Genomic DNA, 16,705 nt, shown 5'->3' with positions numbered 1-16,705 from the left:
CTTATCGGATGGATTCGCTAGCTGGAAAGTCTTTGGAAACTCTAGCTCGCCTTGGGGGTCACAGCTTCTTGGCCTATCCCGGAGACTTTGCACCGACGGCGCTTAAATTACCCGTCTGCTTTGTGGCGACGGCGACCTATCTGAGATGTCGTGGTATGCATCCCATGCGTCCCACAGATGAATTATTTGCTTATGAAGGCGAGCTGCAGGTCCACTTGTCCGAGACTTGTTCTTCGATCCGGGTGATTTGGGCGCGGCTGCACAGATATATGGTTATTTCGCCAGCCAGGTGCTATCCTCTGAAAGGGAGCAGGACAAGATTCAGATTACGATGGGCAGCGGCGAGATGCCGTCCGAATTGATGAACATCCTGAGTTCAATCCAGTCGCAGCGACATTCGAGTCATATCCTCAGCGTCGGGTGGGTGTTCAAGTGCCTGCTTGCTGGGCTTCCTGGCGGCATTTTGGGATCCACACAGCTGTACAGCACCCTGTTGGATATTTACGTCAAGACTCCTTCCTTGGAGGACAAGCTCAACAGCCCTAACCAAAAGCTCGAGCGGACGCGTAGCTGTCTCGGAGGGCTAACTCAAGCAAGGTACACAAGGATCAAAGCGATTGGCCTCGCCATTCTAGCCTTGGCGGGCCCCATGCAACTGGAGCTGATGTGCGCTGTTTTTGGGTTATGTGCCTTTTACGTGCATGAAACTAGACGAATTGTGGAGTATGAGCGGCATGGGTACAAGACTGGTGTTGGAAAACTTGAATTCGTAACGCGTTCGCAGATATTGGAAGGGCTCGGTCAGGTCTTTGGGCCGCTGCTGACGTATCAAGGGCCGGAAGAAGGTGCTTGTGATCTGGAGACCCTGCGCATACTTGAGATGAATCGCAGGTATGTGGCGATGATGCTGATTGCGAACTGGCGAGCGGTGAGTCGCCAATTGCGGGTTTGGGAAGACCAGGTGCATGTACCCCACCGACTGACAATATCTTGGTCATCTGAGGGTTCGGAATAGGTTGGATAAAGCAGATGATGGATCATTAATCCGTGCTTGGCTCAACGGGCCGGCTTTGTAGGCACGGGACGATTCTTTTACTGTGTACGCAGTGCTCTGGGACTTTTGTAGAATGATGGTTGATATAATCTGGCGGTGCTTGGTTTTTTTAGTTAGGCTGAGCCGCGGTGGAGCCCGACCAAGACGATCCTTGTGGGCATTTGATGAATGAGACGACGGACCGCCATGGGACTGGTTGGGATTCGTGTACAATAGCTGAATTGGTTGGTAGACGAAAGGGAATGCGGAGAAAGGACAATCTCGCAGCAGTACCTTTTTATCCTCATGATGACACAAGCGACTTGCCTGGTCTTCTACCCTGTATTATGGACAATGGATGGCAGTCGGGGGCAGACCATTGGTGGGTAGTTCGGCCAGTACCCTATACTTCAAGATAGATCGCCGTGGTCACAGCTGTTGGCAGGATTCATCTTTATATCCAGGAAGTGGATAGTTCAGTAGAACCCTTTGAAGTTCGTCCCAACAGAGCCCGGATCAAGCGTTCGAAGGCATAACACCAGTATCCACTATCTGGAAGCTCGACCATACTCCACGCCCACAAGTTTCCACTCCAGAGTTCTGAGCAAGTCTACTCCGTGTATGGATGTACGTATATGTGACTGGGTCCATGAAATGAGTACAATAATAATAATAGAATACGTGCTCGACTGGCTAGGATAAGAAACCCCCCAAGATCAGATCCAGTCTCTCGAAGTTTGAATTGGGATTGAGTTCGCTGGAGGGGGAGGAGGGATGAAACAAATAGCGGGAGCGTGTTACTGCGTTTGCCGTTTGCCTCTCCTGGGCATTAGACGAAAGGACAAGCGATCCGGAGGGTGGAGCAGACGCCGATCCCTGCTTGGTGAGTTGTCGGGTTTTTGGACCGGCAGATTTTGTAGTCTACTTCCGCTTCTCTACCACTGGAAGCAGGTAGCTAAGTACCGTAGACGGGACTCTTTCCGGGATGCGGACCAGAAAACGGAGTACCTCGAGAGCTATGTATGGCGGAGTACAGGGGAAGATTTGGTCTCGATGGAGTGATGATCCCTGAATTCAGGGTAAACCTGATTTCTGGAGTCGATGAGGACTCTGGGTTCTGGGTTCTGGGTTCTGGGTTGTGGGCTCGCTGGGTGAGACAGACCCCTGTCTTGAGTGTCTCTCTTGGTAGATACTTGTTGATTTATCTGATAGTTGAGTAGATATTGTAGTTCTCCAGTGGACTATCTTGACCTGGGAGTTGAGTTGAGTGGAGTGGAGCGGATGCTGGTGGTGACGTGATAGTTAACATCCTACCCTGGGCTGAACCTGAACGTCGATCCATGAATGTGCTGAACTGTCAGTTATCTGTCTATTTCCTTTCGTACTTAATCGTTGGTCGAATCCTTGGTTATTAGGGTGGGTGACAGCATGACTTCCGTGGTTGAGAGTGTGTATGTGTACGCGTACCTTGTGTACCTCGAGTGTTGAACTTGAGCATCTGGCATCTGCGGTCTTGAATATCTGATCTGTTAGCTATGCAGAGAATAGGTGGCGATTATTAGACGTTAGAGAGCTGTCATATCTCATAGTACATTGAGACATGCACGTGCTAATGCAAGGGAGGAAAGGCTGGAAGTGTCAACTCTTTCTGCGAGTAAGAGGCGAAGACTTTGCGGGTTACAGAGTCCGATACCTTAATCAGGGCCACCTATCCTCTGTATCCTCTGTATAGCTAACAGAATCAGGACAATTCAAGTGGCGAATCAGGAACCAGGAACGCTGAGTCTGCCTGTCAGTGACGTCACTGTGTTCCAGCTATGGTGGGGTTGGAGTCGTCCGGAACAAAACTCAGCCCAATCAGAGAAGACAACCAAAGCGCCCCTGCTTGTTTAGGAAAGTACCTCTCCTCTATCCTAGCGGGTTGTGGAAGCACCACAGCTGTCGAGGGTAAGCAAAGTACGTGAGTTAACATTTTCTATGGATAGAAATGTCGTACCAAGTACCTTTGCTCTTGGATCAGGGCCTCAGGTCTTTCTGCCCTTGACCCCCCTGCCTAAAGGGGGTATGGAAACAAGGAAAGAAAAATACGGTGGATTATTAGTCTATCACTCTTGTGGTTCTCCAGTCAACAATTCTTGCTCTTGCTCCCTCCGCGGTGTCCCGCCAATGATGGTCCCTACCGGCATCTTCAACTCTTCAACCTCCGTCAATTCCATTCAGATTGTCTGTGGCTAACGAGTTCACCCCTCCCATCTTCTTGAGTCCAGCGGGTTCTGATTCTGGATTCTGGGTTCTCACAGGTCGAGATCTTCGTCCGCCAACAGGGCTGGGTAGATGCCGCCATTTATCTCACCATCATGAGGGTTTCAAGTAGATAGATACTGCTATCGCAGGTCTATTTCCTCATTGGGGTTATATACGTCTGGATTCTAGTGTCTTATAACCACAACTTTGTTTGATGGGTACCACGTTCCTACTCCCTATTAAAGACACAGAAACAGGGAACTATATTGTAGTAACATATAACGGACAGAATACGTGCGCTGCTTCTCGAACCAGCAAGCAAATGATTCTCTTACTTCCACATGGGTAGTGGCAGTTGCAATTGCAAACAATTGCAGTCTCAACCTCGATGATTGTCTGTCTATCATCTGTACATGGAAGTGATTCGTGTCCTTCCTCTCTCTCTTTCATCATCAACCCTTCCCTTAATCTGATCGTCTCCTCTTCTTCAGCGGTTCCTCCTTGTCTTGCCACTCATACACTCCCCACTTTGCTTCTCCTTCCATGCTTTTTGTGCTCCCTGGTTGCAACAACTCGGATCTGACCGCACACCACTCCGTTTCCTCCCACTCAAGTCTCGTTCTCTGGGGTTCTTTTACGGGTTCTAGACTCATCTTCACTAAATTTCCTTTTTGGCCTCCTCCCTCGCCAACCCGGTTTTATTCTCCTATCCCTTCTTATTCGCCTTGTTCTCCTTCCTTCCTTCCTTCGCTTGGATAAGCTATCCGCGTCCACCTCGACCACCAACTACGGTACTCTTTTGCGCTCTCCCTACCTTGTCCCTTGCCTCCAAACTTACAAAGTCTCAAGCAACTCCTTCCCGCTGCCCCTCCCGCTCTGATTGTTTGGCCGGATCAAAACTGTCAACTTCTCGGCCCGCCACTTACACCCCCGCGCTATCAAGCAATCCACGACTACTATAGATATCTAACTCACTCATCGTCTTCTTCTTCTTCGTCGTCGTCGTCGTCTTGTTTTCTTCTTCTTTCTGTCTTGTTACTTTAATATTATTTTGGACAGCTTTCTCTCTCATCCATACCTAATTTAAATACCATTGTCTGTGGCCTACTCTTCAGCTCGAACCCCCTTGTACAACGCATCGTGCAACCATCGCTCCCGATGTCCACTCTCAATATGTTACCGGAGCAATCCGCCTTTGGCCGGTCTGCAATGCCTGGTTCCGATGCTGTCAATCCTGGCCCATCTCCGTTTGCTCCTCCTCCTAATTCCTTCTCTGGTGACTTTCTTGGACTCTCGCTCCCTGACGAAGAGCATCTCTGGGGTATGAGTCCTCTCTCTTCCTCCATGCCCTCGTGGAATGGAAAGAACGAACAGATGTTCTCCAATCCTAACCTTGAACGCGACCTCAAGCACTCCCATGTCCGCAATGGCCAGCCTACTCCACCTCCATACGGTGACAACAAGACTCACACGGTCGGTGATCTATACTCGCTGTCTCAGTGCCAATTCTCCAATGGAGCACAAAATTTCCAGACCCATAACGATCGTAGAAGCTTCTGTGAGCAGTCGGCCATAAATAGCAACGGCGGCAGCTCCAAACGTCGCAAGGTTCGCGACGCCAAGATGACCCAGGCCGAATACAACGAACAGCAACAGGAGAAGGCGAAGCGGGAGAAGTTCCTGGAACGCAACCGATTGGCTGCCAGCAAATGCCGGCAGAAGAAGAAAGAGCATACTCAGCTTCTTGAGTCACGATATAGGGAGCAGTCTGACAAGAAGGAGCAACTGGTGTCGGAGATTGCACGCCTGCGCTCGGAGATTCTTGGCTTGAAGAACGAAGTCTTGAAGCACGCTCAATGCGGAGATGAGCCGATTAAGCTTCATCTGGCACAGATGGTGAAGAAGATTACTTATAATGACACAACGGCCCCGGACTTGACCGACGTGCCAGATGCAGCATCCTCTTCAGAAGGGCCCATGACCCCACGACCTCAGCAGGCGCTCTCCTTTGGCTTTGATGATCCGCTGCACCTGGAACCATCGCGTGCTGATGGGTCCACGGACCACTCCGTCCGTCGGGACTCGGAGGCGTCGGTCCTGACGGAGAACTCTTATGCTTTTTCGACCGACGAGAGCTTTGACGATTTGATCAACGTTTGAGCCTTTTTCAACCTGTGATGTGACAATGAACTCGTGCTGTGCTTTGATGACTATTACTACTACGACAATCCATATTGGCGCTTGGTTGGGAAAAGTATGGAAACCAGGGTTTGCGGATTAGCCTGTTTGCTATTACACCGTATGGTGAGGGAACCTGATTGATTATTCGGAGTATAATGATGATGATGCTCGGCGGTATCATTCTTACAATGGTTTATGGATGGTTTGTGCTCTGCCCTGCTTTGCGTTGCTTTTGGTTTGATGCTGGCTTGCTCAAGGGAGGTTCCTCTGCGACTGGGTACCGGGAGTACTCGTGACGATAGTGATTCATGAATGATAGATGTATATTAGGCGAGTCAAGCTTGCTAAATGCTATTCAATAGTGGTAGCAGTAGAGATTTCGACGCAACAAGTATTTTCAGCTGCTCAGCCAGTAATGGCAATGCCATGTCCAGAATCCCTGTCTCGTCTAAGCTATATACTATTTAGATCACGAAGAAGCACTTCCGGCCGCGACAGGCAATATACTCCCGTCCTTACCATTAACACCATCACCATCGGGACCAGCCTCACAATGACCCTCAGTTCCCCGAGAAGAAGACAAAAGAGAGGAATTCCCCTCAAACAAAGCACTAATCTCCTCCAACGACTTCCCCCGCGTCTCCGGCACAAACCCCCACACAAACCCCACAATCAGCAGATCCAACCCCCCAAACAGCACGAACGTAGCCCATTTGATTTTGCTCAAGATATACGGCGTGCTAAACGACCACACGAAATTGAACATCCATTGCGCGCCGACACCCACTGCGACCCCGGGCTCGCGGATGCGCGTAGGGAAGAGCTCAGACACGCAGGGCCAGGGCAATGGCCCCCAGGAGAGATTGTAGGCGGTGATGTCGAGGTAGATCAGGGTGATGGTTGCGAGTGCTGCTGGCGTGAGGAGGGCGGTGGTGCTTCCTTGGGAGGATCCTGGTGAGGCAGGTGCCGGGGGGGAGGATTTGAGGACGGCGGCGGTGGCGAGCATGCAGGCGGACATGGCTGCTGCGCCAGAGAGGAGGAGCGGGCGGCGGCCGAAGCGGTCGGAGAGAAAGAGGAGGAAGAGAAGACAGGAGAGTACTTTTACGGCGCCGAAGATGCCTGTTAGGAGGAGGGGAGAGTTGCTATCGGCGGGTCCGACGAGGAGGGAGAAGAACTGCGGGGCAAAGTAGGCAAGGGCGGTGGCGCCTGTGGATTGTTGGGCGAGGAAGAGGCCGAAGGCTAGGAGGAGGCGGCGGGCGTGGGGGCCGGCGAGGAGTTCGGGGGGGTGGAAGTTGGCTGTTGTGGTGCGCTCTTGTTCGAGGCCGAGGCGCATGTGGGAGAATTCGGCGGAGAGGGCGGGGGAGTTAGGGCTTGAAGCACGGATCCAGAGCAGGCTGGAGTGGGCGCGGACGTGGTCGCCCCTGGCGAGGAGCCAGCGGACGCTCTCCGGGAGGGTGCTGGTGCCGAGGCCCATGAGGGCGCCAGGGACGAGCTGCAGGGCGATTGGGATTTGCCATTGGGCGGGGGAGGGGGGCATGAACTTGACAGCGTAGTCGATCCAGTACGAGACGAGGATGCCGATGGTGTAGGTGAATTGGTAGCAGCTGCCGAGGCGGGCGCGCGACTCCTTGGGGCTCATCTCCGCCATGTAGATGGGGATGACGGTGGCGGAGCCACCGATTCCCAGGCCACAGATCACCCGACCGGCGTAGAACAGGGCCAGCGAGTGCGCATTTATGACCTCGAGGATGGCCCCCACGCAGAAAACGGCGGAACATGCCATCATGGCGAGCCGGCGGCCCCAGCGGTTCGTCACGGGCCAGACGGCGAAGCAGCCTACCAGGGCGCCGGCCTGCTGGATGCCGACGGCGATGGAGCTGACGCGGGTCTTGTCTGCGGGACTGTATCGAAAGTCGCGCGCAAATGACTCAAAGGTGAGCACCCCTCCTGTACACCGTCAGGGCCACGCGTTCCAATAAAACAGGGGTAAAGCCTGAGGACTGACCGATCACCCCGGAGTCATACCCAAACAACGCGCCACCACAGCAAAGCACAGCTGCTAGCCAGAACAGCCGTAATCCGGCAAGACGAGAATTCGTCTGCTTGGTAGAGCCGGGAGGAACAGGATCAAGCTCGTCAGGATCATGTTGAGGGACCTGGGTGTACGGCCTCATTTTGGGCAAGTGTCAACAAGACATCTAGCGACATTTGGTTCTGGTGACACCCGATCTGATAGATCCAGAGGACCACTCATCCAAAGAACCAAGCAATGTAATGATGGCATTGTGAGTGTACTGTTGACGCTGAGATTGATCAACATACCGCTATTTGATTATGTCAGGGGCATGACGTATCTGTTAGCCGACTGCCGACTGCGCAACAGAGTGGAGAGATCACGCCATGATGGACTGTCAAAAACGCAGTTTGAAAGAGGAAGAAAGGATAATAAGCACAAGGACGATGCCATATTGCAGCTGCGAGGACGCTGTATGGACAATCTATGGCCTCAGGATCACCAAATCCGGACACCCCGCAGTCCCCTCTCTGACCATAATGACAAAACCCCACTCAAAGGATTGCCCCTTGAAGTTTGGATAATCGACTATAAGAAGTGTGTCAAATGAGCCAATAATAGAGAAACGTTCGAAAGCCAATGTCCCCATATCGTCCTGAAGCGGCTACACAGCCGACAGCCGACAGCCGAAGTCGTCAGATGAAAGAAGATCGTCCGGCAGGTAGTCCTACTGGACTGTCTTGAGTTATCAAGTCAACTAAATGTCCAATTCAATTGGTGTACAAGATACAGGGACAGCAACCATCACCGGTGGCTGAGCTGATACATAATGGCCGCGTTGCTCTCCCCTCATCTCCCCCTTCCTCCCTTCAGATCTCCCTGTCTCATTCCCAGCATCATCCTGTTGCTCTATCATGGATAAACGTCCCAACTTCCTCGTCATCGTCGCCGATGACTTGGGCTTCTCCGATGTAGGCTGCTTCGGAGGAGAAATCCGCACACCAAATATCGATCGTCTTGCTCTCAATGGAGGCATACGTTTCACAGACTTTCATGCTGCGGCTGCTTGTTCGTAAGTGTCTTTTCTCTAGCATTTCAGCACCCTCTTGCTCTTGACCTGGACTAACCGCGATAGTCCCACCCGCGCCATGATCATGACCGGGACAGACCACCACATCGCAGGTCTTGGGAACCTGATCGAATGGACCAACATCTCCGGGCAGAACGGACCCAAGGGCTCCCAGATCAGCACCGCACCGCAGCGCGGCATGCCCGGTTACGAGGGATACTTGAACGAGCGCGTCGTCGCGCTGCCCGAGCTGCTGCGGGATGCGGGCTACCACACCGTCATGTCTGGGAAATGGCACCTGGGGCTCACGCCCGAGCGATCGCCATACAAGCGAGGCTTCGAGCGCTCGTTTGCCCATCTGCCTGCGTGCTCAAACCACTATGCCTATGAGCCGCAGCTCCAGGGGTCCGATGACACGCCTACTTTCCTTGAAGCGAGCTACATCGCCCTCCACATGGAAGATGACCATTACGTGAAGCAGTTGCCGGAGGGGTGGTATTCGTCTGATGGATACGGCGATAAGATGCTTCAGTATCTCTCCGACTGGCACGAGAGAAAGGATGAGCGCCCCTTCTTCGCGTACCTGCCCTTCACGGCCCCGCATTGGCCGCTCCAGGCGCCCCGCGAGTACATCGACCACTACCGCGGCGTCTACGATGACGGACCCGATGCGTTGCGTCTGAAGCGACTGCAGCGGCTCAAGGAGCTGGGGATGATCCGTCCGGACGTAGAACCGCACCCCGTCGTCGCAGACGAGGTTAAAGAATGGACCGACTACACACCGGAGGAGAAGAAAAAGTCCTGCACCGCCATGGAGGTCTACGCCGGCATGGTGGAGTGCATCGATGCCAACGTCGGCAAGGTCGTCGACTACCTGGCCTCCATCGGCGAGCTGGACAACACCTTTGTCTGCTTCATGTCCGACAACGGCGCCGAGGGTGCCGCCTACGAGGCCTACCCCATGGTCCAGAGTGGCGTCATGCCCCATCTCCAGAAATACTACGACAACAGCCTCGAGAATCTAGGCAAGGCCAACTCGTTCATCTGGTACGGTCCGCGCTGGGCGCAGGCCGCCACCGCCCCGTCCCGTCTGTACAAAGCCTACACAACTGAAGGCGGCGTCCGCGTCCCCTTCCTGGCCAGGTTCCCCAGCAGCGTGGCCGCGGCGCGGAGTGGAATTACAGACCAGTTTGCCACGGTCATGGATCTCGCACCGACTATCCTCGATATGGCGGGAGTCAAGCATCCGGCTCCCACGTACCAAGGCCGTGAAGTGGTCCCCATGCGCGGCAAGAGCTTCTATCCGTGGGCGCGTGGCGAGTCGGAACGGATTCACGAGAAGGACTTCATCCAAGGATGGGAGACCTGCGGCCGTGCGGCGCTTCGCTTCGGTGACTGGAAGATCGTATATATTCCGAAACCCAAAGGTCCCGAGCGATGGCAGCTGTATAATCTGGCCGATGATCCGGGCGAGGTGCACGACCTGGCGGATGCTCATCCCGAGCGATTGAGGCAGTTGCTGAAACTGTGGGATCAGTACGTGATCGAGACGGGTGTGATTCCTCTAAATCCGGATCTGGGTGACTTTCTCGAGGCCACTGAGGCGCAGATGCCGGAGAATGCCTGGATGGAGTATGATTACTGGAAGAAGGGCGCTCGCGATGAGCCCGAAAAGTTCATGCGAAAGCCACAACGGTTCCAGAGAGTGGTCAAGCAGTTTTAGTTTTGTGACTAACTCCCTCGCTGTATGATAACTCTTACCCATGCCGTCGATACGAACGCTCGTCAGCGGCAATCGCTACGTAGCTTGCCCGCAAGTAATGGTCCACTAACTGCCAAACACAACTTACATATTCTTCTTGGCGTATATCATTATAGCTATATCAGGACGTAAAAATCAGTAAATAGTTCGCGCCTCACGCATCGTGAATCCGCCCATGTTCGAGACGCATCCTGTCTCCGCGTCATCTCCTCCAGAAGGAACAGCACTTTGCTCGCATTAGGATGCCGCTGCGTCACATCGCTGCCACAGGCCACCATGCGCTGCATCTCCTGCACGATCCACCGCCGCTGAGTTAACGTACCTTCCAGGCCCGCTATAAAAAGCGGCCAAAAGAAGCTGACCGGGAGGTGATGCTGCGTACTTGCCGATTCAGCTGTTGCCAACTGGATGATTTGGTCCACAGCGCGGTTGACTCGGTCAGTCCGCGGATAAATAGCGAATGCGACCCGGTGCAGATAGATGAAAATCGCCAGAAAGTTGGCCACATACTGTCGGAATGTGCGGCATACCTCGTCCGCGGCCGACTGACTTAAGGAGTCAAGCAGCTCTTCAGGTCGATCGTAGACGTCCAGCACTGGTGGGCGGCAGTTCCATAGTGTCTCCAAGTCAGCGCCCACTCTGTGAGCAATCTGCAGAACCTCAAATTCATCCCCCAGCGTCCCGCGACTGCGATGATGCAAGTCAATGCACACGATACGCCGGACGATTTGCTGGGCTTGAACGAAGAAGCGAAACGCGGGCCCCACAATGGCATCGTAGATAAGATAGCCTGGTTTCGACAGAAGGTAATCGTCTGCCACTCTCTTGTCTACTGGACGACAGTCCATAATACCACTGCTGAAGGACGATTGTCCGCTAACGGGGCTGCTCGATTCATTTTGCGTGGTCGAGGGCTCAGCCAGGCTGCCGAGTTCTATCAGCGGATCTCCATCTCGGCCGGCAATCAGCGATTTCACATCCAGAAGAGAGACCCACGAGACCACCAGGCGGCCAAAACCAGTCCATGACTGAATCTGGTCGTGAAAGCGCTGCAGTAACAAATATGCTGAGTGGAGAAAAGAATTACCATGGCGGCCCAGCTCTGGGGACGATAGCGACTGTACTGCATTTAGTCAAATCTTTGACTGTAAACTTAGACATGCCTTACATACTTCAGATAACATGAGTAAAAAGACAGTGGTAAAGACCTTCACCAATGTTGGCTCATCCACTTGCCCGAATATGTATGACTGCCCTTCCAAACTGGCCTGCTGGTGGTACGTCCACGCCGAATTAGGCTGAACCCCATCCTTGATGGCCTTATGCACCTCTGAGAAACAGTAGATGCTATTCCGCAAGGGTCGAAAGTCGTGCGATTGCGCTACGATAACCTCACGCACATATTTCCATTCCAGGTTCACTGGTCCGAATATCGTCGCGGGCGGCTCGGAGCTGAGGAAAGATGCCAGCAGATGCTCCTCATACGCGGCTCCGGTCTCCGGCCACAAACCCTCCGTAGCGGGAGGCTGTGATTGCGTTCCCTTTGAATGAAAACATGAGTCGCAGCTCATCGATCGATCAGTATGCGGTACATTTGCAGTGTCGTTCGACGCCTTGCAAGACGTTGAACTGGTAAATTCAGATAACCCGTTGGTCAAATCGAGGTGCTTGCGCTCCAGCTCGGACGTAATCTCGCTCATGAAACCAAGCATATCAAATGGTCCAGGTGACGTCGCCGCATTATCCACAGATCGCAATTGTGAAGCATTAGATGCTTGCGGCGGCCGATAGGCCTGTTGTCCATCTGGTCGTAGTACTGTACTGAAATAGCTCGCATCTGGTCTCTGAAAGGCGTTTGCGGTCGGATTCCCCGTCACAGAAGCTGTGGGACCATTAGCCTGCCGCGGGACGGCTGCAGGCACAATCGTCTTGTAAACACAACCCAGCCGAAGCCGGGTACAATTGGCACAGATTGGTTTCGCTTCATCGCACCGAACCTTTCGCGCTCGACATGTCAGGCACCCGGATCTTCTTCGAGGGCCCGACCTGCCTAATCCCCGTGCGCTGGGAGGAGCCTGGATGCAGTCAGAAGAGTTGATAACTTACAAGCAAAAGTACGGTCGCCAGAATATGAACGACGGTTAGACAGGTGATGTTACCTCCATAATAAGTCGGCTGCCCCTGCTCAACAGGCATGGCGCGCAGTTGGTTTGGGTAACACGCAGTTGCAGATGCGAGGGAGACTGATAAACAAGCAGCGAATTTCCCCGCAGTTCGGATGTGCCCACTCCACCATCACGAGTCAGAGGATGGCCTCAGACGGCAAACTTGCGGATACAGTTCCCTTGTCTGGAACCGACGCCTGTAAATTCGGAATTGCATTCAAGGCATTGGTAATTTCATGGTTGCTGATCCGGTAACACACATAGGCTACTTCCAGTAAGCGACACGGCATGCATATACATATATCTGTGAACGCTGTAAAACAGTCAAGCTCAGAATGTACAGCAGTGGTCATATCATAATATAAAAATTGGATAGATCATGTCATAACCCTCCAGGAAGTACCTGATACGACCTTCGCATTTTATCACCACCCCAGCACCTGGATATGTGCAGCAAATGTCCCCGCTCTTTTCTCACGTATGCCGCAAAGCATATGGCTGCCAGTGCAATCGCCCCGTAACTGATAAAAACGGGATACTTGAATTGCTCAGGGAGAGGAAAGACTACTGTGGTTGCAAACGACAGCATCTCAAAGACGTTCTGTACGCCCATTTCGGTTGAGGAGAATCGCCCCCGGGTATCTTCTTCAACGCCCTTATTGATAGACATTAGCAACCTCTGGTAGCAGCCCTCAGAGGAGAAAGTGATTACCTCTTGGACGAGAAATTGAACCGACAAATCAAAACCCCAAAGGCCAATCCGACTCAAAGCAACTCCCAGGATGAGACTCACTGCTACCAACCGAGAGTTCGAGTCGTACAAGGCAAAAGCGACTGCTGCAGTGGCCAAACAGCCAAGCTGCCAGTTGAGGAACCACAGCCCTGACCTAATCGGTCCGATCCTGCCCATGATGAACGGTGCTGCCCATGTGCCAGACAATTCTGCGAGCACGGCACCGATTCTCATACAGCTGACCTGCAGAGGATCAAAACCCATATGCAAGAGATATGTGACCATGGTGGTGCCAAAGGAGAGAACAGTAAGATAGAGCAGGCTCAAGGCGAAGGACGCCAGGAAGACTGGACTAGCCACATACTGTCGCCAGGGAGAAGCAGCCCGCTTTACAAGGTGAATTGCACTTTTAATGATACCCTTTTGGTTCGCCGTGGGATGTTCGCGCGCATCCTCGACAGCTCTGAATCCATCATCTGTCGGGACTGAAGCTGTCCGCACAAGTTCTGGTATCGCGTTGTACACCTAACATAATACCCGGTCAGATCAGACTGATGTAAAGGGCGAAAAGGATAAACTCACCTGAGCAATGGCAATATATTCAATAAAGACAGAAAGAGCATTCACTCCCAAGACCGTCCAGACCGCGACCTTTGTAGACAAGCCATCGACGAGCGATATGACCACAGGGGCCACAAGCTTGCAGAATAGATCTATCCGTCTCATTGATGCATTCAAATCTATTACAGCGTCAATCTAACGTGAATAACATCAGTATGTTAGGTTGCCTACCTTGTCTCTCGATTGCTAAAGTGTCTGCAACAATGATGACCTAACCCGGCGTTAGAATTTTTTTGCCCAGAAGTATTCACTGTTACGAATTACCCAGTCTCTTTCGACAGCCACAGTATTTGCTGTTGCTGCCAGTTTCTCCATGCAAGCGAGCAGGACAACCGCAAGAAATAAGCCCGAGGCAAGAGGCTCAGATTCTCGGAATGAAGGCATCAGAAGAGCCACAAAGCATGCGCAGGACACCGCAACAGGTACTCTCTGCCAGACTAAGAAGTGTAAGCCGTCATGTAGCCATCCATTATTAATTTAGCGGGAGTATGTCGCAGGAGAAGCGACCTACCGATAGAGTGACGGATGGCTACCAGACGGTTCGACCGATCCATCTTGGATCCTAACCAGGAAGATAGAACCACCGCCGACGCAGAGCGTACCAACGCGTAGATCGAGGCGTACAACAGAGTCCCCTGGAAGATAGAAGCAAGGAACAAGACAGCGCCGAATTCAAACATGCGTGAGTTCCATGTCGACAAGAAATGAGAGACATAAATTCTTATCAACACACTTCGAGAGCTTGCCGTCCGAGTTGTCCGTACGTCAGGGGGAGCTTCTCTTTCTAGAAGAGCTTCAGTTGGTTCCAGGAGGTCTTCCTGGTGACTATTCATATCTACCTGCGATGCCATCACTGGCCCTGATTGCAGTGGATAGCAGCAAGTGGTCCTGGTTCAGTATAGTATTATATATCCTCGCGGATGATGGCTATCGATCAAAAACCCTCAGTCAGAGTTATAGCTGGCCCATTGTTTGTCTAAATGCATGTAAGGAAGCTTTGAAATTAAAATAGTGAAGAACCATCGAAGTAAAAAGTTTGCCAACGGACGCGAGAGAGAATCGGTGGCCTGACGATCATTGGTGAGTCGGAAGGCCCGCTCATCAAGAGTTCCCCAAGTTCCCCAACGCTTCTTCAGAGATGATGATTACTTATCGGCAGCGTAAGTAATACTTTTCTGGCTTCTTCATGAACGTGGTTTTCCCGTATCGGATGATAAGTGGAGTGGGACGTGTGTGGCTCGAACACTTATCTTCTCCGTCCTTTTACTCCTCATTTCTCATGGTATAACACACCAGTACGCAAAAAACCAACAGCGGTTCTGTTCCTCTGCACTTATTCTCAGACCCCAGTAAAGTTCAGCACTAGGGCCTGAACCTACGAGTCATCAGCAAGTGACAAATCCGGAAAGCTATTTCTGTGTTTGTGCTTGATTACTTCCTGATAAGTAGCCATTAGAGTACTGGTAGTATTTGTAATGATACTTCCGGATGACCAGAAATGAGTGGGAGCAATGCCCTGGCCAGCTTATTATACTTAATATTCCGTTTGAGAGCTAATCGCCCCAGCTTTACTAATAATGGATTTCTCTTTAGATTCAGAGATATCAGTCCAATAGGGATGATGGTCCTTTGCACCGTCCAGCTCACAAAACTACTTTACACCTCTTAACTTTTTAAAGATGCAAACCATAGAACGCCAGATCAGCCCCGTCATATGAGATGAACACAAAAGCCAGACGAGGGACTCAAAGAGGTGAACAGATGCTATCGGCCCGAAAGAGAGCTAAGGTCGTACTCAGCTTCGCCCGGTCCACCCTCCAAACCTGACCGGACAAAGAGAGCCTCGCAATCCATTGGAGAAACAGGGTATCAATGTCAATCATGCGTCGTCCTGGTGTCCTTCTAGCGTGGACTAGGAAACATGCACCGGTGCAGGGCGCCTGGCCAAATAGGTCGGGCACGTCACGTGAAATGCAGGTATGTGATAACCATTCAGCTCAGCAGAACGAGGATAACAGAATCGCCTCGCAGGAACCTGGTAGGACGAGTTAGGAGCTGCGACTCGAGTAACAGTTAGAAGGCCTGCACTTACATCTTGCTGATGAAGCGATCCTTGTTCACGCCCCTTCCCTTTCCGCCCTTCGGCTTCTCCGTCCACATCTCTTTCACGTTCTCGAGCACCATATTGCAGTGGCGGTCAAACGCCTTGACTCGAGCAAGTAGCTTACGGTTGTTCCGGCATGAGATCAAAACCTGAGTGTGGGTGCGAGTAGCGGTTTGGAGAAGAGACAGGGGGCCAGCTGTGAGCTCGTGTTCCTCTACCAAGGCGACCTCATATTCACTAGAGAAACGCAATGTCAGAGAGATGCGTAAGACACGGGATAGCACGGAACAGTAGATGTACGAATTGGAAAGACAGGATCAGGCATAGGCAAAGGTCGCATGGGCGGCTGTCACATGACATATCCAAAGTGCGATGCATTCTAGCATAAGGTATGTGATGATGGAAGGTGAAATATAGGATGCACGTACGTGAGTTCGCTCTTAGGCTTGTTCAGCAAATCCCTGTTAAGAGAGACAGTCTGGTTAGCATAACGGAACAGATTGAGGTCGGAATCACAGCGAATTGAATTTCATCAATGAGTCATGGTGAAGCCTTGGAGAGAAAAGAGGGGTAATTACGCACTGAATCTTGGGATCGGTCGACATGGTGGCTGTATAAAAAGGCACTGGTCTTCGTCGTCTTAGTGCTCTGGCTTCTTTTTGCGGTCTTCTCTACCCTTCCCTCAGCAGCTTCTCAGTCAAAGGCGGTCAAGCCTGGTGTGGAGTCTTGGCGCAGTTTGGTCACGTGCAACGCGTCTCTGCCGTGTTTTGCAGGCATCA

General features: G+C 52.2%; 8 protein-coding genes across 8 annotated transcripts; 4 read left to right on the top strand and 4 right to left on the bottom strand.

The window, feature by feature from the left end:
- Positions 1-8: 8 nt before the first annotated feature.
- AFUA_5G12980 (uncharacterized protein) lies at positions 9-1,015 on the top strand (the record flags this gene model as incomplete). The annotated part of the gene is made up of 2 exons (XM_748262.1): positions 9-153; positions 210-1,015. 2 exons carry the CDS (start codon positions 9-11, stop codon positions 1,013-1,015), a joined length of 951 nt encoding a protein of 316 aa, XP_753355.1.
- A 1,835-nt stretch (positions 1,016-2,850) lies between these two features.
- AFUA_5G12970 (uncharacterized protein) lies at positions 2,851-3,268 on the top strand (the record flags this gene model as incomplete). Its single annotated transcript, XM_748263.1, has 2 exons — positions 2,851-2,989; positions 3,054-3,268. The coding sequence occupies 2 exons, from the start codon at positions 2,851-2,853 to the stop codon at positions 3,266-3,268; spliced, it is 354 nt and encodes a 117-aa protein (XP_753356.1).
- Positions 3,269-4,450: 1,182 nt separating this feature from the next.
- On the top strand, positions 4,451-5,437 carry atfB (bZIP transcription factor atfB; the record flags this gene model as incomplete). The annotated part of the gene is made up of 1 exon (XM_748264.1): positions 4,451-5,437. One exon carries the CDS (start codon positions 4,451-4,453, stop codon positions 5,435-5,437), a length of 987 nt encoding a protein of 328 aa, XP_753357.1.
- Positions 5,438-5,648: 211 nt separating this feature from the next.
- AFUA_5G12950 (sugar porter family MFS transporter) lies at positions 5,649-7,632 on the bottom strand (the record flags this gene model as incomplete). Its single annotated transcript, XM_748265.2, has 2 exons — positions 5,649-7,405; positions 7,464-7,632. 2 exons carry the CDS (start codon positions 7,630-7,632, stop codon positions 5,928-5,930), a joined length of 1,647 nt encoding a protein of 548 aa, XP_753358.1. The 3' UTR covers positions 5,649-5,927.
- Positions 7,633-8,111: 479 nt separating this feature from the next.
- AFUA_5G12940 (arylsulfatase) lies at positions 8,112-10,264 on the top strand (the record flags this gene model as incomplete). Its single annotated transcript, XM_748266.1, has 3 exons — positions 8,112-8,193; positions 8,346-8,544; positions 8,608-10,264. 3 exons carry the CDS (start codon positions 8,112-8,114, stop codon positions 10,262-10,264), a joined length of 1,938 nt encoding a protein of 645 aa, XP_753359.1.
- A 155-nt stretch (positions 10,265-10,419) lies between these two features.
- Positions 10,420-12,468, bottom strand: AFUA_5G12930 (Zn(II)2Cys6 transcription factor; the record flags this gene model as incomplete). Its single annotated transcript, XM_077804882.1, has 3 exons — positions 10,420-11,421; positions 11,476-12,378; positions 12,463-12,468. 3 exons carry the CDS (start codon positions 12,466-12,468, stop codon positions 10,420-10,422), a joined length of 1,911 nt encoding a protein of 636 aa, XP_077661018.1.
- Positions 12,469-12,850: 382 nt separating this feature from the next.
- On the bottom strand, positions 12,851-14,673 carry AFUA_5G12920 (putative iron-regulated transporter; the record flags this gene model as incomplete). Its single annotated transcript, XM_748268.1, has 3 exons — positions 12,851-13,726; positions 14,087-14,259; positions 14,334-14,673. 3 exons carry the CDS (start codon positions 14,671-14,673, stop codon positions 12,851-12,853), a joined length of 1,389 nt encoding a protein of 462 aa, XP_753361.1.
- A 357-nt stretch (positions 14,674-15,030) lies between these two features.
- AFUA_5G12910 (mRNA splicing protein SMD2) lies at positions 15,031-16,614 on the bottom strand. The gene is made up of 4 exons (XM_077804881.1): positions 16,509-16,614; positions 16,355-16,387; positions 15,915-16,163; positions 15,031-15,857 (listed from the first exon to the last, which is right to left on the bottom strand). Exons 1-4 carry the CDS (start codon positions 16,529-16,531, stop codon positions 15,815-15,817), a joined length of 348 nt encoding a protein of 115 aa, XP_077661017.1. The 5' UTR covers positions 16,532-16,614; the 3' UTR covers positions 15,031-15,814.
- Between the last annotated feature and the right edge of the window lie 91 nt (positions 16,615-16,705).

The sequence above is a fragment of the Aspergillus fumigatus genome, chromosome 5 (genome assembly GCF_000002655.1).
Source record: "Aspergillus fumigatus Af293 chromosome 5, whole genome shotgun sequence".
Classification (NCBI taxonomy): Eukaryota; Fungi; Ascomycota; class Eurotiomycetes; order Eurotiales; family Aspergillaceae; genus Aspergillus; species Aspergillus fumigatus.
Note: the sequence above shows the minus strand (reverse complement) of the source record. Positions and strands in the feature narration are given on the sequence as shown.